This window comes from Salmo salar, chromosome ssa03 (genome assembly GCF_905237065.1).
Source record: "Salmo salar chromosome ssa03, Ssal_v3.1, whole genome shotgun sequence".
NCBI lineage: Eukaryota > Metazoa > Chordata > Actinopteri > Salmoniformes > Salmonidae > Salmo > Salmo salar.
The window spans coordinates 73,322,152-73,346,334 of record NC_059444.1 but is presented as its reverse complement, the minus strand read 5'-3'; the positions used below and the strand labels follow the sequence as shown (position 1 = coordinate 73,346,334).

Sequence of the window (24,183 nt, the reverse complement as noted above, 5' to 3'; positions counted from 1 at the left end):
TAGTGTGAGGGGATGAAAGAGAGATAGTTGGGGGCACACGCATGAGGGGCAGGGGGAGAGAGACTGTTGAAACGTCAATGCCAGTATACGATTCCTTGTCAGTCCACACACGCTGATATGAGCAACGCCAAGGATTCCATTCATCAACTAGGCTTCACCGCCGTGGATATACGCTGATACAGCCGAAAAGATATGATCTACTTCATTCTCACTCATTCTCACCCCACTGTTGCAGGTTGAGCAGGAATTGCATACACAATTTTTCGTGGATGGTAATGCGGTACATTCTCATGGATTTCCAATGTTGTAGTGATTGGACTCAAACCCGGGAAAAGTAAAAGGACAGGGCGTGTTGAAGGTGCCCAGGTGTAGCAACTGAGCCTGCGTTGGACATGGGACCGTATCTTAGCTTTGGGGAATACAGTACGGAAGGAATAGCGTCTTCGTGAAGGAAAGCTGACTTCGGGCTGAAGCGGGAATCTGAGGCACTGCGCGCGGCAGAAAAATGCGTTCCAACCACGGCTTTATCTTGCTTCTCCTTAACGGAACAGCGTGCTTGGTAAGCAAGAAGGGGCGGCGGTGCCCAGCAGTGTAAAAAAGTTACACCAGTCATATGTGTGTCTGTGTCCATAGTTCCATGTCCATTCACCCCCGTCGTTACTAGTCTACCTCTTCCTTCAGACATGTGCCACTCATTTGTTTCGCGAAAAGTGAAGGGAATTAACCGTGCGTACGGTGTCGCACGAGCTACTGGACCCGACAATGTTCCCTCTCCCAGGGCAGAGACCCGCGTGAGTGGGTACGCTGTGAGCGGTTGCCATGGATAGCATGCTGCGCCACGGACAACGGTCCCGTACATTAAGTGTGCCTCGAATCTCCATATTGGAGTTCCTCGGTTGAAGCGTATTCTATCCATTGATGAAGTTATTTGTTGATGGACAACGAAAGGGGACTTTCTTTGACCGATCATTACTATATGTTATTGAAAAAATAAAAAAGTTAACTTAATAACGGTACAAAGGCGAGACGAATAGGCTACCAGACATGAGACACAGTGCAACGTGTCCCCCATACAGGTAATGTCTGGTCAATATTTTAATGTTTCATTGTGCAAGGTTAAGTAAAAAAAAAAAAAAAGGAATTTCTATAATTTTTTATTGACCACTAGCTGATTATTGCAGGCAACACAATTCGACGTTAGTGCACTGTAGCCTATGCCATTTCATGTACCACATTGTGCAACCCGGTGTATACTCAATCAAAATTATGTTGTGATTAATGATCTGCAATTACCACAGGATTTAGAGTGCTGGTAAATTAAACGCTTTTAATGAGATAAACAAGAATAACATCACGATGAAACTAAGTGCCTTATTGGGCATGTTTATTGACCATGTTGTGTGCACAATTTTAGCCTGGACTTTAATATTCTAAACAAATTTACGTCATCATGCTTTACATGTATATCTATATATAGAGCAACAATCTAATTTGGCAAATTTAGAGGCAAATTGTAGCATCAAGAACAAAAACTGAATGACGTAGGCTAAATTCAAGTGTTGTCGCAAGGTTGCTTCTTTGATGTGTTGTGTTCTGTTGTGACACCTTTATGTCAGAGCGGCCGACCTTGTGGCTTTGTAAAGGCACACACACTGAATAACCTTGGGCGCTTCTGACTGAACAAGGACTGTAGTCTACAGGTGAATTGTAGGCTATAATAAAGTATTCAAAGAGTTATTACCGACTGAGCGCAGATGTCAGTTCAACGTCTAGTTATCGTTGAGTTGGCAACTAATGTAAAGTCAAGGTGAAATCAACAAAACATGTCACCATGTCATTGGATTTAGGTTAAAAGTTAGGTGAAAAAGACGAAATCCCCTTATGTTGATTATTTTTTTCAAATCCAATCAGTTTTCCACATTAATTCAATGTCATCACATTGATTTATTTGATTGAAATGGCGTGGAAACAAGTTGATTAAACCAGTTTTTGCCCACTGGGTAGTTGCCTAATCCAGGATTGTAAGCACAACAAATTCGTAAAATATAGTAAGAATTGGATTCTTAACATATCATACGATTTGTAAAAAATTATTAAAAAAATATTGCAGGATGTAACCACAGAGTTTCTAAACCCAGAGGTGCAACATCGCAAGACTTCCTGGGAACACTTGCGAAACAAACCAAGCAGAGCAGGCTGGGGTTTGAGAAGACAGCGAGAGAAGTGACATTTATTTTCTTGACATCTAAAGGCACAACCTGGAATCGAGCCAACGTCTTAAGTAGTTGAACATATTATTACTCCAACCTCGTGAAAGTGACAAACTGACACCTTTTCATTTTCCTCAAAACCAACATTATATGGAAGCACTGCCTTTGATTTGACGGCCAGCACATCGCAGTTCCCCTTAGACCCAGTGACTTGTTTCAGCCCACTCGCCAACGTCACCATGACATCGCCTATAAGTGTGATCAGGGATTTCTATTGGAGAAGCAGTTTCTGCCTACATACTGTACTGTCTTTGATGTAACATATTACACGAAATGGATGACTTGGTACACAATTTGATGAGGAAGTACACAAAAAACGGGGACAACTTTTTGCTCGAGCACCACTTTCAAAACTGCTGGCTGAAATTATACAAAAGTTTGAGAGTGCATCTTAAAGTAGGTAACCTATTTTAAATAAAGACATAGGACACTGTTTAGCCTACGTGAAATTAAAATGAGATTATGGATAATTCAAAATAAAAGTCATCATTAGGCCAAATGTACCACCGTCTCAAAATTATTTTTTTTCATTGATTGAACATTTGCACGTCTTACAAAGGATTTGGGTTGTAAAGACATATTATTAATAGATGACATTGGCCCTATTACTTGACAAATTGAATAAATGTTCCCCTTCCATTTCCTCCCATCTAAGAGAGAGATTTTAAGAGTCGGAGAGCATGTTTACGCTTCAAGGTGTATGTTCACACATGCTTGCCACATACTCTCAAACGCAGCAGGATTGCACTAATGATGTAATTAATTGGAGTGCAGTTTCTATCAATATTCTACCATGTTTCCTATCTAAAAACTGTGGCGCATCACATCTCTCAGCAGGGAATCTTGGGTAATTCATTAGCAGCATGACATTGATAAATTATAGAGCAATTAATACATTATCCAACTTATTACACAATAGAGCTCAGATGAATAATGATAGACCATGCATTTATATTCAAATTCAGCTGATTGTACTATTGTACCACCCCACTCAATATCAGTGTGTAGCCTTTGTCTCTAGGGTGTATAAACCCACTCTGTCTGGATGGAAATAAGGTTATTAATACACTATCAACACGAAGAAAGCAACAATGATGTGATGGATTTAGCGTCTCAAATGTTAATTACTATGCCATGCATTGGTTGATATGAATAATATAAACAGTCTTAGTCGGAGTGCTTTGAAATTGACTGCTATGCTGAGAAATTATAGTATGTTTTTGGCGAGGGTTTAGCAATTTTTCATTCTATGACATGCAGCTCAGAGATTGGATTCATTTGTTTTTAATGGACTAAATGGCTCGAGCATTCAGTGTTATACAGTCAAGAGCTTATTACAACTAATTTGTTTGTTAAATGTTTATAGTAGGGCTATTAACCCAACACTAGTCTCATAGCCATACCATTAGATCCTTACAGTAAGACAGGCAATATCAGGGGTTATTGTGCTTTCTCCAGGTTCACACGCACACACACACACAGATCGAGAGAGAAAGAGAAAGACAGAGCGAGAGACAGGTAAGGGGAGTCTGGCTCCTAGCATATCCACTGTGTGCCATGTGCCCATGCTCATAATGACCGGGCTTACAAAAGGGCTGAATAAGGAAGAGAGTGCAGAAAGGGAGAGTTAGCAGTCAAATACAGGGTGAGGGACAGCCTAGTGTGAATAGGATAGAAAAAGACAAGGAGAGAAATGTGTAGAACAGCATACAACGAGAACAGAGAGTGTGGAGAGAGACAAAATTAAATGAAAGAGTTGGGGGAGAGAAAGACGGAGGGAAGGAGAAGGATTGAAATGGCTAGAGCATAGAATAGATGGAGGAGTAACAGTAGTAATAATAATAATACATTTTCTTTGGCAGACGCCTTTCAGGACAGTCAAGGACATCTTCCGTTAACAGTAGGTCTACATCAAATCAAGTGTAACAATCAATGTGCAATTTAAAATCAAAGGACCAGACAAAACAGGACAAATAAAATGAGGAGGGAGGGCTTGGGTAGAGGATATAAACCCAGTTTAGGGTAAGGGTTTGGGTTTAGGGGGTCGGGTTGGGAATAGGCAAAGGGACGGGTTTAGGTTAAGGGTTTGGAGGGGACACATGGATACTGAGAAGGGGTGTAGGACAGAGTCAATCATAGACTACAGGCTACAGGTTATAGGCTTCCTATGAAGAGGTGTGTTTTGAGGAGGTTTTTGAATGAGATGACTGTGGCTTCATGTTGTACAGTGAGGGAAAAAAGTATTTGATCCCCTGCTGATTTTGTACGTTTACCCACTGACAAAGAAATGATCAGTCTATAATTTTAATGGTAGGTTTATTTGAACAGTGAGAGACAGAATAACAACAACAAAATCCAGAAAAACCCATGTCAAAAATGTTATAAATTGATTTGCATTTTAATGAGGGAAATAAGTATTTGACCCCCTCTCAATCAAAGATTTCTGGCTCCCAGGTGTCTTTTATATAGGTAATGAGCTGAGATTAGGAGCACACTTTTAAAGGGAAGCAATCAATCAATCAGATTCCAAACTCTCCACCATGGCCAAGACCAAAGAGCTCTCCAAGGATGTCAGGGACAAGATTGTAGACCTACACAAGGCTGGAATGGGCTACAAGACCATCGCCAAGCAGCTTGGTGAGAAGGTGACAACAGTTGGTGCGATTATTCGCAAATGGAAGAAACACAAAATAACTGTCAATCTCCCTCGGCCTGGGGCTCCATGCAAGAGTTCACCTCGTGGAGTTGCAATGATCATGAGAACGGTGAGGAATCGCCCAGAACTACACGGGAGGATCTTGTCAATGATCTCAAGGTAGCTGGGACCATAGTCACCAAGAAAACAATTGGTAACACACTACGCCGTGAAGGACTGAAATCCTGCAGCGCCCAAAAGGTCCCCCTGCTCAAGAAAGCGCATATACATGCCCCTCTGAAGTTTGCCAATGAACATCTGAATGATTCAGAGGACAACTGGGTGAAAGTGTTGTGGTCAGATGAGACCAAAATGGAGCTCTTTGGCATCAACTCAACTCGCCGAGGAATGCTGCCTATGACCCCAAGAACACCATCCCCACCGTCAAACATGGAGGTGGAAACATTATGCTTTGGGGGTGTTTTTCTGCTAAGGGGACAGGACAACTTCACTGCATCAAAGGGACGATGGACGGGGCCATGTACCGTCAAATCTTGGGTGAGAACCTCCTTCCCTCAGCCAGGGCATTGAAAATGGGTCATGGATGGGTATTCCAGCATGACAATGACCCAAAACACACGGCCAAGGCAACAAAGGAGTGGCTCAAGAAGAAGCACAATAAGGTCCTGGAGTGGCCTAGCCAGTCTCCAGACCTTAATCCCATAGAAAATCTGTGGAGGGAGCTGAATGTTCGAGTTGCCAAACATCAGCCTCGAAACCTTAATGACTTGGAGAAGATCTGCAAAGAGGAGTGGGACAAAATCCCTCCTGAGATGTGTGCAAACCTGGTGGCCAACTACAAGAAACGTCTGACCTCTGATTGCCAACAAGGGTTTTTCCACCAAGTACTAAGTCATGTTTGCAGAGGGGTCAAATACTTATTTCCCTCATTAAAATGCAAATCATTTTATAGCATTTTTGACATGCGTTTTTCTGGATTTTTTTTGTTTTTCTGTCTCTCACTGTTCAAATAAACCTACCATTAAAATTATAGACTGATCATTTCTTTGTCAGTGGGCAAACGTACAAAATCAGCAGGGGATCAAATACTTTTTCCCCCTCACTGTATGTGTGGGCATAGTGCATTCCAGAGCCTGGGTGCTGAGCAGTTGAATGCCCGGGCACCCATGGTGGAGAGGCAGAATGAGAAGGATGTGTTCAGTCGATCTGGTGCGGGTGAGGATTCTGGCAGTTTAGTTCTGGACCAGCTGGAATCTGTTGGTGAGTTTGGTGAGGATACCAGGGAGGAGAGTGTTGCAGTAGTCCAGTCGAGAGGTGATGAAGGCATGGATAAGGGTTTCAGTGCAGTAGTATGCAAGTGATAAGAAGTGAATTGTACTGGTAAAACTAAGACAATACTGTATATTACACATTCACAATCTCGCTTTCTCACTCACGCACGCACACACACACCACACACACACACACACCACAGGGACGCGTGAGGGGTTATTTGCCATGGAGCACTGGTCTGAAATTTGCATTGTAACCTTCAACAGCAGGGATCACCAGGGATGAAGGAGCTCTGCTCTCACACACACGCATTCAGTGAGCTCACACTCTACCCAGTTTTGGAGAGGCAGGCATGTATTGAACAAGGACTTCTATAGGCTAGAAGCCTCAGGTTCTCAGAGACCTTGAGAGGTTGCACATGTCCTCCACAGATTGTCACCCACTATACATACAGTAGTTGTCAGAGAGCATGATTTCCAATGTATTAACTATAGTTTTACAATTCTATGTTTAAGGGGAAATGAAATGGGAACAACAGAGAGGAGCCATAGGCCAACAGAGGTGTGTGGAATATTCGCCCAGTAAGAGATCTGAGGTGCTGTCCAAGGATCTGAAGAGGCTCTCAACTTTCGTGGGTTTTAGCATTAGTTGCGCTCCCTTTCCATGGTGCTGAAAATGTCTTCTATGTTCCCGTGTAAGTTGTGGTTCCTGTCCATGGTGCTGAAACATCAGTGTGATGTCTTAAGTATTACCTGGGGCTTCTCCCAATGAAGTTACGCTGCAGACAGCACTCTGATCTACACAGATCTATGTTTTCTGGTTATAGGCCGGGCATCTGCAGCTACATGACTGATCTATGTTTATACAGCTATGTGTTGTATGAGCTTTATGTATATGTTGAGCATCAGGGTCTGTTCTCACTGATCTGTTTTTACTCCAGCCTTTCTACCCCTGTCCACTATGAAGTCTATAGGACCATTACATAGCTGACATCTAGTTGCCAGTGCAATTTTAGGTGTTTGTATATATATTAAACAGAGCGTCTTTCCACAGCGTGTTGTGTTATTTAAGGTTAAGAGACTGGCTGAAGGTCATTTTAACCACATGCAGCTCTTTTCCCTCGTTTGTCTTGTCAGAAAGTCTTTGAGTCATCTTTCTTAGATACCCAGCCCTCCCTTCACGGTCAGTGACCTTGTCCACCCAGATTCATCCCTCACTAAGCAGGACAACACCAGCCATGCTCCCCCTGTACAACAACAATACATCCAAAGCATTCCAAACTGAGACAGAGAGACACAGACTGTACATGGCCACACAAATATGGTACAATACAGCAATGCTGTATCATCACAAACACATTAGATGACTGCCAATGCAAAGCTGTGCGTTATAGTCCTAGTGCCTCTCTGTCTTGCTGTCTCCAGGTTCAAGCACATCCGCAAACAGCATCAATCAGTCACAAACAGTACAGTTATACTATGGCCTCACAAACATAGATAAGCTATAGCCATATCTCTGTCGCTCATTTTTTGTATTGATTGTTTTGTTTAACCTTTATCTATCCAGGTTTCATTGAGATCAAAACTATTTTACAAGACGGACCAGGTCCAAGACAAGAGCAGGCAGGGTCACGGTCTAACAAGAGGTTACAGACATTAAAACACCTCCCTGTGGACAATGGATTCTTATTGTACTTCAATAATTTCTCCAACAGACAAGAGCTAGACAGACACACTAAAGTGAATGAGAGGAGCTTTAGAGAAGAGGCATAGAAAAGGGCTAGTGGTGTTATTATGGACAGGCTGTCACATCCTGCTCGGGTTATAAAACAGCTTGAGTTATGCGCAGGCATGGCATGGATGACCCTAGAGGTGCGCCATTCTCCTGCCCACCCAGCGAGTACCCCAGCACTGGGCCTCAGGCCGCCCTCAGCCCCCCAGGCCCTCAGCATCCCCAGATGCCTGCCTGCCTGACTGACATACAGCAGTAGAGAGAGGCATGATGGGTAAAGGGAGATTGTGCTCTGTGACACATCACCAGACAGACACAAAGCTGCCTGTCCACAGACAGAAAACACTTTTCTGCACAAGCGCAATTGTCAAATCAAATTTTACAGATGTAGACCTTACTGTGAAATTCTTACTTACAAGCCCTTAACCAACAATGCAGTTTGAAGAAAATAAGAGTTAAGAAAATATTTACCTAATAAACAAAAGTAAAAAAAGGAACACAATAAAATAACAAAGGCTATATACAGGGGGTACCGGTACCAAGTCACTGTCAAACGCTCCCTAAAACACTTCTGCGAGCAGGCCTTTCTAATCGACCTGGCCCGGGTATCCTGGAAGGATATTGACCTCATCCCGTCAGTCGAGGATTCCTGGTCCTTCTTTAAAAGTAATTTCCTCACCATCTTAAATAACCATGCCCATTTAAAAAAATGTAGAACTAAGAACAGATATAGCCCTTGGTTCACTCCAGACCTGACTGCTCTTGACCAGCACAAAAACATCCTGTGGCGGACTGCAATAGCATCGAATAGTCCCCGCGATATGCAACTGTTCAGGGAAGTCAGGAACCAATACACGCAGTCAGTCAGGAAAGCAAAGGCTAGCTTTGTCACGTTCGTTGTACGAAGGAGACCAACTGTGAAACTATGCAAGAAATACAAATGAACTACTAAACAAAACAACAAACCGTGACGAAGAGGTGCAACATACACTAACTCAAAATATAATCTCCCACAAACCCAGGAGGGAAAAACAACTATTTAAATATGATCCCCAATTAGAGACAACGATGACCAGCTGCCTCTAATTGGAGATCATCCCCCCAAAAAACAGCATAGAAAAACAGAAACTAGAACCACACAACATAGAAAATTTAAACTAGACAAAACCCCGTCACGCCCTGACCTACTCTACCATAGAAAATAAAAGCTTTCTATGGTCATGACGTGACAAGCTTTTTCAAACAGAAATTTGCATCCTGTAGCTCTAACTCCAAAAGGTTTTGGGACACCGTAAAGTCCATGGAAAATAAGAGTACCTCCTCCCAGCTGCTCACTGCACTAAGGCTAGGTAACATGGTCACCACCGATAAATCCATGATAATCGAAAATGTCAATATGCATTTCTCTACGGCTGGCCATGCTTTCCTCCTGGCTACCCCAATCCCGGCCAACAGCTCCCCCCGCAGCTACTGTAACCCCAGTCATTATGAGCATGAGCCTCCCCAGCTTCTCCTTAACCCAATTCCAGATAGCAGATGTTCTGAAAGAACTGCAAAACCTGGACCCGTACAAAATCAGCTGGGCTAGACAATCTGGACCCTCTCTTTCTAAAATTATCCGCTGCCATTGTTGCAAACCCTATTACCAGTCTGTTCAACCTCTCTTTCGTATCGCCCGAGATCCCTAAAGATTGGAAAGTTGCCGCGGTCATCCCCCTCTTCAAAGGGGGTGACACTCTAGACCCAAACTGTTAGACCTATATCCATCCTGCCCTGCCTCTCTAAAGTCTTCAAAAGCCAAGTTAATAAACAGATCACTGACCATTTCGAATCCCACCATACCTTCTCCGCTATGCAATCCGGTTTCCGAGCTGGTCACGGGTGCACCTCAGCCACTCTCAAGGTCCTTAATGATATCATAACCACCATCGATAAAAGACAGTACTGTGCAGCCATCTTCATCGAACTGGCCAAGGCCTTCGACTCTGTCAATCACCGTATTCTTATCGGCAGACTCAACAGCCTTGGTTTCTCAAATGACTGCCTCGCCTGGTTCAGCAACTACATCTCAGATAGAGTTCAGTGTGTCAAATCGGAGGGCCTGTTGTCCGGACCTCTGGCAGTCTCTATGGGGGTACCACAGGGTTAAATTCTCGGGCCGACGCTTTTCTCTGTATATATCAATGATGTCGCTCTTGCTGCAGGGGATTCCCTGCTCCACAATAAAAAATAAAAATGTGCGGGGGTACAGGTTAGTTGAGGTAGTTGAAGTAATATGTACATGCAGGTAGGGCTAACGTAACTATGCATAGGTAGCGAGTAGCAGCAGTATAAAGGGAGGAGGATGAAGGTCAATTCAAATAGTCCGGGTAGCCATTTGATTCATTGTTCAGCAGTCTTATGTTTTAGGGGTAGAAGTGGTTAAGGAGCCTTTTGGACCAAGACTTGGCGTTCCGGTACCGCTTGCCGTGCAGTAGCAGAGAGAACAGTCTATGACTAGGGTGGCTTGAGTCTTAGACAATTTTTTGGGCCTTCCTCTGACACTGCCTAGTATATAGGTCGTGGATGGCAGGAAGCTTGGGCCCTGTGATGTACTGAGTCATATGCACTACCCGCTGTAGTGCCTTACTGTCGGATGCTGAGCAGTTACCATACCAGGCCGGTCAGGAGGTTCTCGATTGTGCAGCTGTAGATCTTTTTGAGGATCTGGGACCCATGCCAAATCTTTTCAGTCTCCTGAGGGGGAATAGGTGTTGTCATGCCCTCTTCACTGTGTTTGGAAAATAATAATTTGTTGGTGATGAACTTGAAGCTCTCGACCCGCTCTACTACAGCCCCATTGATGTAAATGGGGGAGTGTTCAGCCCTCCTTTTCCTGTAGTCCATGATCAGCTTCTTTGTCTTGCTCATGTTAAGGAAGAGGTTATTGTCCTGGCACAACACTGCCAGGTCTCTGCCCTCCTCCCTATAGGCTGTCTCATCGTTGTCGGTGATCAGGCCTACCACCGCTGTGTTGTCAGATAACTTAATGATGGTGTTGTTCTTGGCCACGCAGTCGTGGGTGAACAGGGAGTACAGGAGGGGACTAAGAATGCACCCTTAAGGGGCCCCCGTGTTGAGGATCAGCGTAGCACGTGTTGTTGCCTATCCTTACCACCTGGGGGTGGCCCGTCAGGAAGTCCAGGATCTAGTTGTGGAAGGAGGTGTTTAGTCCCAGGGTCCTTACATTAGTGATGAGCTTTGTGGGTGCTATGGTGTTGAACGCTGAGCTGTAGTCAATTAACAGCATTCTCACATAGGTGTTCCTTTTGCCCAGTTGGGAAAGGGCAGTGTGGAGTGCAATTGAGATTGCGTCATCTGTGGATCTGTTGGGGCGGTATGCGAATTGGAGTGGGTCTAGGGTATCTGGGATGATGGTGTTGATGTGAGTCATGACCTGCCTTTCAAGCACTTCATGGCTACAGACGTGAGTCATTTAGGCAGGTTACCTTAGTGTTCTTGGGCCTTGTGAATGTTGATTTGTTTAAAGGTCTTACTCACATCGGCTACGGAGAGCGTAATCACACAGTTGTCTGAAACAGCTGGTGCCCTCATGTATGCTTCAGTGTTATTTTCCTTAAAGCGAGCATAAATTGCATATAGCCTGTCTGGTAGGCTCGCGTCACTGGGCAGCTCGCAGCTGGGTTTCCCATTGTAGTCCATAATAGTTTGCAAGCCCTGCCACATCCAACGTTCACAGAGCCGGTGTAGTAGGATTCAATCTTAGTCCTGTATTGACCATTTGCCTGTTTGATGGTTCGTCAGAGGGCGTAGCGGGATTTCTTATAAGTGTCCTGCTCCTTGAAAGCAGCAGCTCTAGCCTTTAGCTCGGTGCGAATGTTGCCTGTAATCCATGGCTTCAGGTTGGGATATGTACGTACGGTCATTGTGGGGACGACATGATCAATGCACTTATTGATGAAGCCGGTGAGTGAGGTGGTATACTCCTCAATGCCATCGGATGAATCCCAGAATATATATATTTTTTTAAACAAAGCAAGTCAGTTAAAAACAAATGTGTATTTACAATGACGGCCTACCCAAACAAAGCTGGCCCAATTGTGCGCCGCCCCATGGGACTCCCAATCATGGCCGGTCGTGATACAGTCCAGAATCGAACCAGGATCTGTAGTGATGCCTCTAGCACTGAGATGCAGTGCCTTAGACTGCTGCGCCACTCGGGAGCCAACATATTCCAGTCTGTGCTAGCAAAACAGTCCTGTAGCTTAGCATCCGCATTATCTGACCACTTCCATATTGAGCGAGTCATTGGTACTTCCTGCTTCAGTTTTTGTGAGTAAGCAGGAATCAGTAGGATAGAATTATGGTCAGATTTGCCAAATGGATGACGAGGGGGAGCTTTGAAAGGGTCTCTGTGCATGGAGTAAAGGTGGTCTAGAGTTGTTTTTCCACTGGTTGCACATGTGACATGCTGGTAGAAATGAGGTAAAACGGATTTAAGTTTGCCTGCATTAAAGTCCCCAGGTCACTAGGGGCACTGCTTCTGGATGAGCATTTTCTTGTTTGCTTATGGCCTTATACAGCTCGTTGAGTGCGGTCTTAGTGCCAGCATCGGTTTGTGGTGGTAAATAGACAGCTACGAAAATATAGATGAAAACTCTTGGTAGATAGTGTGGTCTACAGCATATCATGATGTACTCTACCTCAGGTGAGCAAAACCTAGAGACTTCCTCAATAGTAGACCGCGCACGAGCTGTTATTGACAAATTGACACAGACCCTCACCCCTCGTCTTACCGGAGGTAACTGTCTTGCCGATGCACGAACACCCATCCAACTCTATATTATCCATGTCGTCATTCAGCCAATTCGGTGAAACAAAATATATTACAGTTTTTAATGTCCCATTGGTAGGATAGTCTCAAACAGAGCTCATTCAGTTTATTCTCCAGTGATTGCACGTTGGCCAATAGGACGGATGGTAGAGCCGGGTTACCCACTCGCCAACGAATTCTCACAAGGCACCCGGATCTGCGGCCCCTGTATCTCCGTCTCCTCTTCATGCGAATGACGGGGATTTGGGCCTGGTCTGGGAGCAGCAGTATATCCTTCATGTCAGACTCATTAAAGAAAAAAAATCTTTGTCCAGTTCGAGGTGAGTAATCGCTGTTCTGATATCCAGAAGCTCCTTTCGGTCATAAGAGACGGTAGCAGAAACATTATGTACAAAAATAAGTTACAAGCAACGTGAAAAAACGCACAAAATAGCACAATTGGTTAGGAGCCTGTAAAACAGCAGCCATCCCCACCGGCACCATTGTGTGGCACGGATGACCCTAGAGATACGCCTTTCTCCTGCCCAACCAGTTGTGTCATTCTCCTCTGAAACACTGGGGGCACATAGAAATAAAGGGCCTTGGATGAATTGTGCTAGAGAATATGTTACAGTATGTGTCTGTCAGGAATTGTTTGAACCACACAACAATAATATACAATGGTTGTAAAAGGCTCTGCATGGTCAATCCGACGTCTGCTGTGACCGTACAGCATTTACTGCGATGGGGCCTCCGCAGAAGTCAGATCAAACATTCGTGCTCTCAAATTTTTTAACAATACGGATGGCTTTGTATAGCTCCACATTGACATTATTGGTTGACAGAAGGTTGGGGCGGGAGGTCCTGTATAAACACAAACTCACTTCCTTGACAACTTCCTTCACAACAGCTCTGCTGTCAACCAATCATGTCAATGCGGAGCTATACAGAGCCCTCTGCATTGTTAAAAAAATTGAGAGCACGCGGCAATGCGGTACAGAGCTTGATTTGGTCTCTGCATGCCTCTGGATACTCTGCAATTGCGTCACACCCTCCATACGAAGCCTCCGACCACATTTTCAGATCAAGCATAAATTGGCTTTAAGTTATAAATTGGCTCTAAATCCATAGAATTATAAGTAATTTCACCTTTGATTATTAGGAAGGAAGCGTCACACAATTTCATTCCTCTGAGAATGCTAGCCACTCGAGAGCTTCCTATTTGTGCTGAATATACTTTTATTTATGTAAATAAATATTTATGTAAACAGCTTTAAAGAGCGGACGGTGGCAGAACTCCTTTTTACCGGAAATAGAAGCAGGTTTATTTGAAGAGGGGACATCTGTCACCATCTGCTACTACAAAGAGACCACTAGTGATATCCTCCTGATGATGCAGTGGGCTATGGGTCCCATGCTGACCTCACCAGGCTGTGACGGGGGCTCCTGGTGACATCATCAGGGGGTGATGGGGCTTCTGCTGACCTCACCAGTCTGTGACGGGCTGTTTGGTTACAGTAGAGAGGGAGAAAAGACACACAAGTATCTACCCACTCCAACAACCAGCTGACTTAGGGGCCTCCAGGGTGTAGTCCCGAGATGTTGAAGTGATCTGAAGGACTGGAGTACTATATGTCTCCAAGGGTAGTGCTCTGCTCTGGAAGGGTTTTCTGAGTTTGTACTGTAGCTTAAAGGAGATGTATGATGTAGGTTGGAGCCATGACAATGTCGATGGAGATGTCCACACTGTTGATGTTTGTGTTGGTACTATAACCAGACACAAAAACCAGATAGTATTAACTATATCCACTGATATGACCTCAAATGAAAGTTAAGCCCAGTATTCCACAGTGCATCACCACAGAAAGAGTGTTAGAGAGAGTTAGAGGGAGGGAGGGAGGGAGGGAGGGAGGGAGGGAGGGAGGGAGGGAGGAGGGAGGGAGGGGGAGGGAGGGAGAGAGAGAGAGAGAGAGAGGGAGGGAGGGAGGGAGTCCAGTCCCCTCTCAGGTCCTCTCAGACAGGTGGGCATATACAGTAGCAGAACTCTGCTTTAATCAGTTCTATCCCATCAACCCCTGCTCTCGCTCTCCTCCTGCTATCCTGCTCCAGCACCGCACTCCACTCAGCCGCCTTGTCGATATCTTATAATGTACAAATTTGATAGCCAATTCAGAGCAAGGTCTCTTCCTCAGCATACTAAATGAAGCTGCAGGTCCAGTGGGATGGTAGAACTGAACTTGTCCAAAATGAGTAAGGAGCTCAAAACATAGAGAAAGAGGCTGAATGTAGTGAGTTCATCCACCCAGCATAGAGCTGAATGTAGTGAGTTCATCCACCCAGCGCAGAGCTGAATGTAGTGAGTTCATCCACCTAGCGCAGAGCTGAATGTAGTGAGTTCATCCACCCAGCGCAGAGTTGAATTTAGTGAGTTCATCCACCCAGCGCAGAGCTGAATTTAGTGAGTTCATCCACCCAGCGCAGAGCTGAATTTAGTGAGTTCATCCACCCAGCGCAGAGCTGAATGTAGTGAGTTCATCCACCCAGCGCAGAGCTGAATTTAGTGAGTTCATCCACCCAGCGCAGAGCTGAATTTAGTGAATTCATCCACCCAGCGCAGAGCTGAATTTAGTGAGTTCATCCACCCAGCGCAGAGCTGAATTTAGTGAGTTCATCCACCCAGCGCAGAGCTGAATGTAGTGAGTTCATCCACCCAGCGCAGAGCTGAATGTAGTGAGTTCATCCACCCAGCGCAGAGCTGAATTTAGTGAGTTCATCCACCCAGCGCAGAGTTGAATTTAGTGAGTTCATCCACCCAGCGCAGAGCTGAATTTAGTGAGTTCATCCACCCAGCGCAGAGCTGAATTTAGTGAGTTCATCCACCCAGCGCAGAGCTGAATGTAGTGAGTTCATCCACCCAGCGCAGAGCTGAATTTAGTGAGTTCATCCACCCAGCGCAGAGCTGAATTTAGTGAATTCATCCACCCAGCGCAGAGCTGAATTTAGTGAGTTCATCCACCCAGCGCAGAGCTGAATTTAGTGAGTTCATCCACCCAGCGCAGAGCTGAATGTAGTGAGTTCATCCACCCAGCGCAGAGCTGAATGTAGTGAGTTCATCCACCCAGCGCAGAGCTGAATTTAGTGAGTTCATCCACCCAGCGCAGAGCTGAATTTAGTGAGTTCATCCACCCAGCGCAGAGCTGAATTTAGTGAGTTCATCCACCCAGCGCAGAGCTGAATTTAGTGAGTTCATCCACCCAGCGCAGAGCTGAATTTAGTGAGTTCATCCACCCAGCGCAGAGCTGAATTTAGTGAGTTCATCCACCCAGCGCAGAGCTAAGCTCCGGTGATCCCCTTGAAGCTGACGTAAATTATTAATTAAGAGTCAAACGCCTTGTTTCTTGTGAAATTACCTTTCCCTCCCCCGGCCCTCCCGTCCACGCTAGCCAGTGGAATAATTAGTTATAAGGGCACAGCCGCTCTCCGATTTTAATCATGTAACAGAAGGAGAATATTCCTACAGTGAACACATTAGGTCTGGAGTTTGGTGGGAGGGAAAAAACCCACAAAGCGTCGGTGAACACTCTGGAAATATGAGCAGGCGCTTGAGCCTTTAATTAAAAATGTATGTCATATTAGAGATGAAGATTTCAACTCAACAGCCAGAGGAAAATTGAGAGCTTATTGAAGCCATCTGCTGCCCAGGAGAAGGATGTGCTGTAAAAACACCTGCTGTGTGCCTCTATATGATCAAATACCATATACACCGTCTCTATACACGTGGATATTGATGAGAAGACACATCTGAATAGGTAAAACTCTCTATTTTCAGTAGCAGTATTTCTCTAGTTGACACCATGGTCTCTCATCACCACCTGAGCACTGGGACAGAACAGAACAGTTAGTTCAGAGATTTGAGCTAACTTTCTCCATAATCTCTGTTCTGGCTTTTAGCAACGGTGTGCTGTGACGCCAGGGGAACGGGAGGGTAAAATGGTGTAACTGTCACTTTAATAGTCTGAATATTTCCTGTGGAGCTGGTGGGCTCTTGTTGATCATTTCCTCCCTCTCATCCTCTCCCGTTCCTCTACCCCCTGCCGCGAGAGAGGCCCCAGGCCTGTACTCACTAACGCTTAATGCGTCACAATTACCACAGTGATGGAGCCTGCAGACCCCCCACATTCCCTCCAACCATTTCACAGACTCACACATGACAGACAGACGACAAAATCACCCCCCGCCAACAACCCTAGACTCTGACCTGATTGAACCTTCGCCCTCATTTCAGCTTTGTGTAGCTCAGATCGGCTGATAAGCACTCTTTATGAAGCTTCATAAGTACTTTGAAACCTAACACCAACATTGTTCCTCGGATTACACCTCAGCCTAATACAGCTGCTGATAAACAGGTCTATTCATCTTCTTCAAACTGCTGTGCCGTGCTATGTCAGTCTTATACAGCACTATTCAGCCTCATAGCATGTGTTTCCATCTTTCACTTCAGACATCCGTCAACATAAGCAGGCCAGTGCATAACCTTCAGCACGGTGACTCACTCTACAGAAGCGTTCCTTCAAGCCGTTAACCATCTGCTCTAAAGCGAGGGGGATCTCATCCTCATTGTTTTATTACCCCAGTAATCATCCATGAAGCCCGTTCTGACATGTCTCCCACACTGACGCTGTGCACTTCAATCGTTTGTTCTACAGCAGCACTCTCTCTTCCCTAACCTCTAACACACACGTCCTTTCTCACCCCGAATGCTCTGTTTACATATTCAGCTCCTTAAACGAACACATCTCATGCAAGTTATGGCTCAGTGAGATTGTATTATAGAGTGGGCAATGTCTTTGTTGTTCAGCTCTTCTCCTTGCCGCCACTGCCTGTCTGAGTCACTGAATCACTGAGTGTCTGGGAAATGAGCTCAATGTAAACACAAGAGACAGAGTGTCATAAAGATTCATGCAGTGGCACATTCCACACAACCCTGGAGGGCACTGTGATGGCCACCACTGAGACTCTGCAGTGCCACCTAGGGAGACTGGCAGACAGGCAGCGTGCTGCTCTTTGCCCACCAGACACTGTCCCATGAAGGGAGAGGGGTCAAACCCAAAGTGGCACATCATTCAGGGACAAGGGGGAATAGTGTATTTGCAATCACAGTCACAGCGCCTGGCACACACTCGCAGGCAAGAGAAGGCTTCTGAATAGATTAAAATCAATATGTCTTCTGCTCCATGTTTTTTATTCATTATTAATGAAGCCAAGGAGGAATTCTCAGGGACGCTATCAGAAATGTCAAATAATATCACATTTTAGCCAACAGGGTTCCTTGTCAGGCTGATGTGTTTGTGTCTGAATGAGGGTCAGCTCTCTGTGGGAAACATGGGAGACAGTGTTGACTGTGGCCCAGCCCAGGTAAACAGACCAGGGGTGTGTAGTGTTGACTATGGCCCAGCCCAGGTAAACAGACCAGGGGTGTGTAGTGTTGACTGTAGCCCAGCCCAGGTAAACAGACCAGGGGTGTGTAGTGTTGACTGTGGCCCAGCCCAGGTAAACAGACCAGGGGTGTGTAGTGTTGACTGTGGCCCAGCCCAGGTAAACAGACCAGGGGTGTGTAGTGTTGACTGTGGCCCAGCCCAGGTAACCAGACCAGGGGTGTGTAGTGTTGACTGTGGCCCAGCCCAGGTAAACAGACCAGGAGTGTGTAGTGTTGACTGTGGCCCAGCCCAGGTAACCAGACCAGGGGTGTGTAGTGTTGACTGTAGCCCAGCCCAGGTAAACAGACCAGGGGTGTGTAGTGTTGACTGTGGCCCAGCCCAGGTAACCAGACCAGGGGTGTGTAGTGTTGACTGTAGCCCAGCCCAGGTAACCAGACCAGGGGTGTGTAGTGTTGACTGTGGCCCAGCCCTGGTAACCAGACCAGGGGTGTGTAGTGTTGACTGTGGCCCAGCCCTGGTAACCAGACCAGGGGTGTGTAGTGTTGACTGTGGCCCAGCCCAGGTAACCAGACCAGGGGTGTGTAGTGTTGACTGTGGCCCAGCCCAGGTAACCAGACCAGGGGTGTGTAGTGTTGACTGTGGCCCAGCCCAGGTAACCAGACCAGGGGTGTGTAGTGTTGACTGTGGCCCAGCCCAGGTAAACAGACCAGGGGTGTGTAGTGTTGACTGTGGCCCAGCCCAGGTAAACAGACCAGGGGTGTGTAGTGTTGACTGTGGCCCAGCCCAGGTAACCAGACCAGGGGTGTGTAGTGTTGACTGTGGCCCAGCCCAGGTACCCAGACCAGGGGTGTGTAGTGTTGACTGTGGCCCAGCCCAGGTAACCAGACCAGGGGTATGTAGTGTTGACTGTGGCCCAGCCCAGGTAAACAGACCAGGGGTGTGTATTGTTGACTGTGGCCCAGCCCAGGTAAACAGACCAGGGGTGTGTATTGTTGACTGTGGCCCAGCCCAGGTAAACAGACCAGGGGTGTGTAGTGTTGACTGTGGCCCAGCCCAGGTAAACAGACCAGGGGTGTGTAGTGTTGACTGTGGCCCAGGTAAACAGACCAGGGGTGTGTAGTGTTGACTGTGGCCCAGCCCAGGTAACCAGACCAGGGGTGTGTAGTGTTGACTGTGGCCCAGCCCAGGTAACCAGACCAGGGGTGTGTAGTGTTGACTGTGGCCCAGCCCAGGTAAACAGACCAGGGGTGTGTAGTGTTGACTGTGGCCCAGCCCAGGTACCCAGACCAGGGGTGTGTAGTGTTGACTGTGGCCCAGCCCAGGTAACTCAAACAGCCCTAGAGGGACCAGACAGAAAGGCTGAGGTCTGGGGACTTCTCATCTCCTCCAGAGTCTGAGTCCATAGCTAGACCATAACACAACAACATCAGTAGGGAATCCTCTACAGACTGCTGCAATGCAAGTTGTTATGAAAGGAAATACATGTTTTAGAGCGACAGAAAATCAATATTACAAGACTGTCTAAAATGCAAGAGAACAAATCTGGGTGAGCCTGTAGAAATCTGTATAAAATGGAGTAAGAATGAGTAAAACTTCATAATCCTGACTAAGCCCGTATAAGGAAGCCCTGACACTCAAAACAGTGGATGGATCAGAGCACAGACAGAGCAGCATGCATTATGAATCACTGTATAACAGTGGGATCACTGGGGAAAAACCCTGCGCTGGCTGGCTGGCTGGCTGGCTGGCTGGCTGGCTGGCTGGCTGGCTGGCTGGCGAGAGAGAGAATGCACACAAACACACTTATGCCTCGCTAATAGGGTACTGTCCACACACATTCCGGCAACCATCCATTGCATAATGACACTAACACAAACAGAGGAACGGCGACACAGACAGACTCCTATCCTCTCCACGGTTAGATCAAAAGGACAGAAGAGCACTCTGGGCTCCCACAGCCGACAGTGCCTACCTGTTAATAGATCATTACCATCTAATAATTACCCATTACAGCCTGCTCTCACACACACTCACACACTCCACAAAGCCACGGCTGAGCCCAGCACGACTATCTTATCTCTCGCTCTCCTTTCTCCTCACTCACTGTTAACATCTGACAGCTTTGTGTGTGTGCCAATACAGATTTTTTAATTAAAACGTAAAAAACCTTAATTGCACATCAAGGTTTATTCGCCTGCCCCTCCTCCAACCCCACACCGAAGGCACCGAAGCAATAATTGTTTCTCCACTCAGGCCTGCACTATGGGGCTTAAATCTCTACCTTCATCCCCCCAGGCCTCTCAAGTAGCTGAAGGTATAGGAGTCGATTTCTATTTCATCTGCTGCCTGGGGAGCAATATAGCTTCTCTGAAAACCAGACATTAAGGTATATCTGTTCTCAACCTGAATAGACACCAGAATGTAACAGAAGCAACATATATACCTGCATACTCAAACATTCATTTAGAAAATACAACATTGATAGAATGTTACAGTTGATACCTATAGCACCAGGAGCTAAATTAAGTATCGATTACATCTTTCATTCCTTTTCTGTCCTTGTTTCTTACTCCCTTGATAATAACTCCACTTTCCCCTTTTTTCTCCTCTTTCCATCTCTCTTTTCTCTCTCTCACTTGCCCTTTCACCCTTTTTCTCTCACACACCCTCTCCCCCTTTCCCTCTCTCTCACTCTCTCAAACACACACACACTCTCCCCCTCTCTCACTCTCTCTTTTTCTCATTCTCTCTCTCCATATCCCTCTATCTCCAGCTGGCCCTGGGTCAAGAAGATGACTCTCCAAGCCCCAAGAGCTCCTCAGCAGACGGATCGTCCTCTAAGACAGTGGGTCTCCTGGGGAGTCAGACTCCCCTTTCCCCCCTCAGTCGCTGGATGCTCCAGAGTAAAAGTCGGGCAGCCAATGCCACCTCCCTGGAGCTGCCCTACCGCTCACCCATTCCCTTCTCCAAGCAGGAGTTCTGGGAGATGCTGGGTAGTGACCTGATGAAGCCAGACACCTCCTCTTCCTCCCGCGTCAAACGCCGGCCCATCGTCAAGACGGGCAAGTTCAAGAAGATGTTTGGCTGGGGAGACTTTTACTCTAATATCAAGACGGTGCGCCTAAACCTGCTGATTACCGGCAAGATCGTAGACCATGGCAACGGAACGTTCAGCGTCTACTTCCGCCACAACTCCACGGGCCAGGGCAACATCTCAGTCAGCCTGGTGCCGCCGGTCAAGGCGGTGGAGTTTGACCTGGAGCGCCAGAGCGTGGTCTACCCCAAGGACTCTAAGATCTTCAACTGCCGTGTGGACTATGAGAAGGTGGACCGCAGCAAGCGCACGTCGCTGTGCAACTACGACCCGTCCAAGACCTGCTTCCAGGAGCAGACACAGAGCCATGTCTCCTGGATCTGTTCCAAGCCCTTCAAGGTCATCTGTATCTACATCTCCTTCTACAGTACAGACTACCGCCTGGTCCAGAAGGTCTGCCCGGACTACAACTACCACAATGAGATGCCCTACCTGCCCTCGGGCTAGAGGGGGACACACAGGAGGGCGAGAGGAGGGACGAGGGGAGGAGTGATTCTGTAGGGTGAGGGGCCACCAGATTGAGCTGGATTAAACTTTTTATGTAATTTGCTGCAACACCTCACCAGACAACCCCTCGCTGTAGCCAGACTACTGTACCCTGTAAAAACATATATATGCAAAAAATACAGTATGCACACAGTGAGGCATTGATATTTAGAGTGCTGTCATGAAGCATTCATCGACAGGAACAGTAGTAACTAGCACACACAACATCATCACACACGTTTACCTCAACTCAAACCTCTAATCTCGCTACCTACTTTGCTAAATACAGAAAACACCTACGAATGTTTTCGTGAACTACTGCACACTGTCATTCAGGTGAGGTAGCATTCTCCTTTCAAAAGGACATCTTCCATTTGTTTCTGTATGGACCCTTCCTCCAATCTTTCCCAATGCTCCCATATCCCACCCCAACCCTCTCTCTCCCAACCCCTATGTCATCCCGATAGGCTATCCCAGCCCAATCCTCTCTCTCCCCACCCCTATGTCATCCCGATAGCCTATCCCACCCCAATCCTCTCTCTCCCCACCCCTATGTCATCCCGATAGGCTATCCCAGCCCACCCCTATGTCATCCCGATAGGCTATCCCAGCCCACCCCTATGTCATCCCGATAGGCTATCCCAGCCCACCCCTATGTCATCCCGATAGGCTATCCCAGCCCACCCCTATGTCATCCTGATAGGCTATCCCACCCCACCCCTAAGTCATCCTGATAGGCTGTCCCACCCCACCCCTATGTCATCCTGATAGGCTGTCCCACCCAATGTTTATTCTAAAGGTATGACATTCTATCAATCATCTCTCTCTCCCTGAATTATGTAACCTCTATATTATAGACAAGAGAGATTGAGAGAGAGAGTGTGAAAGAAAGAAAGAAAGAAAGAAAGAAAGAAAGAAAGAAAGAAAGAAAGAAAGAAAGAAAGAAAGAAAGAAAGAAAGAAAGAAAGAAAGAAAGAAAGAAAGAAAGAAAGAAAGAAAGAAAGAAAGAAAGAAAGAAAGAAAGAAAGAAAGAAAGAAAGGAGAGAGCAAAGAGAGAGAGCAAAGAAAGAAAGCAAAAGCAATCGCCAGACAAAAATATGGGACAGGGCTTAAGTTCAACGTGAGAGAAATAACTTGATTCTGCATAGAGATAGGCACTTGCCTCTCCACACATGATAGAGAGGGAGGGGGAGAGAGAGAGAGTGAGCACGAATGTGGGAGAGGGAGAGGGGGAGAAATGAGAGATTCAGAGAGCTCTTTTAATTAAAGTGGAGGAAAGAGAAGGAGATGTAGAGTATTCAGCTCCTTCTATTGTCCCCTCTGTATGAAAAAGATTACATTTTGTTGCAGTCAGGATTCCTGATTTCAAGCTTTGATAACTTCAGCTGTGTGTGGGAGATTTCTCTTTCCTGACAAACGCCGTGTGTTCACTAAAGTCTGATCGTTATCTGGAATAAATTAAAATAAAACTAATTAAGGCTTCACCGAGAGAGGGCGAAATGTATTCCTGGAAATCAAGTTAGGATTATTAGGATGCGAGCGAGGAGCACAGTGAGGGGTATAGTGGATAGTTGTGTTATGGCTCCCTGACCCAGCAGCTTAGCCTTCAGTTAACAGCTATATCATCAAGATGAATAGCCACTGGCTGGCTGAACTCATGTCCATTTCACAAACAGCAACACTAGACAAAATACTTTATTTATCTAATTTAGGGACAACTGATTCTGTCCTGACAATATGGGCTGTTTGGAAATGGACTCATAGCACCTATATAGACTACGTAATGATTTCCTGACTATGTATTTTCCAATGGCAGGTGTCATACTTTGAACACTGAATGCATAATATATGGTATTACTAATGTATTTGTAAAAAGGAAAAACCTCAATGTAACAGAAGTGATTAAACCCCATGGCCTTTGGCACTGCTGTGCTCTGATTGGTCTGGAGAGAGCTTAGTGGGGTTTCTGTAGCACTGAGGCCTGGGAGGCCAGTGTGTGACTTGGATCAGGAACCACTCACTATAAAGTCCTCCTCCTGTGGGGGGTATGGGAGCATCACGTCAGGTAGAGATGGAGCGATGTGACTGTGGGGAGAATAGAAGAGAGAGACAGAATCAAAGAGAGAAAGGCTCACTCACAAGGCTATATATGGGAAGTACTGTAAGTGAGATCTGAACATAAAAGTGTTTGGGTGTTTCATTTAATGTTAAAGAGGGGAGTAGCTCCTGTCTTTATGAGGCCATAACCACAACATCTCTGTTAGGCTGCTGCCGTTGCTGCTTCTCTCAGGCTGCCTCTCTCAGGCTGCCTCTCTCAGGCTGCCTCTCTCTGCTGCCGTTGCTGCTTCTCTCAGGCTGCCTCTCTCAGGCTGCCTCTCTCAGGCTGCCTCTCTCTGCTGCCGTTGCTGCTTCTCTCAGGCTGC

General features: G+C 46.2%; 1 protein-coding gene across 1 annotated transcript; it reads left to right on the top strand.

Annotated features, from left to right (window-relative positions):
- Nucleotides 1-22,691, top strand: LOC106601594 (neurexophilin-1). The gene is made up of 2 exons (XM_014193917.2): nt 1-559; nt 20,954-22,691. The coding sequence occupies exons 1-2, from the start codon at nt 506-508 to the stop codon at nt 21,719-21,721; spliced, it is 822 nt and encodes a 273-aa protein (XP_014049392.1). The 5' UTR covers nt 1-505; the 3' UTR covers nt 21,722-22,691.
- The last annotated feature ends 1,492 nt before the right edge of the window (nt 22,692-24,183 follow it).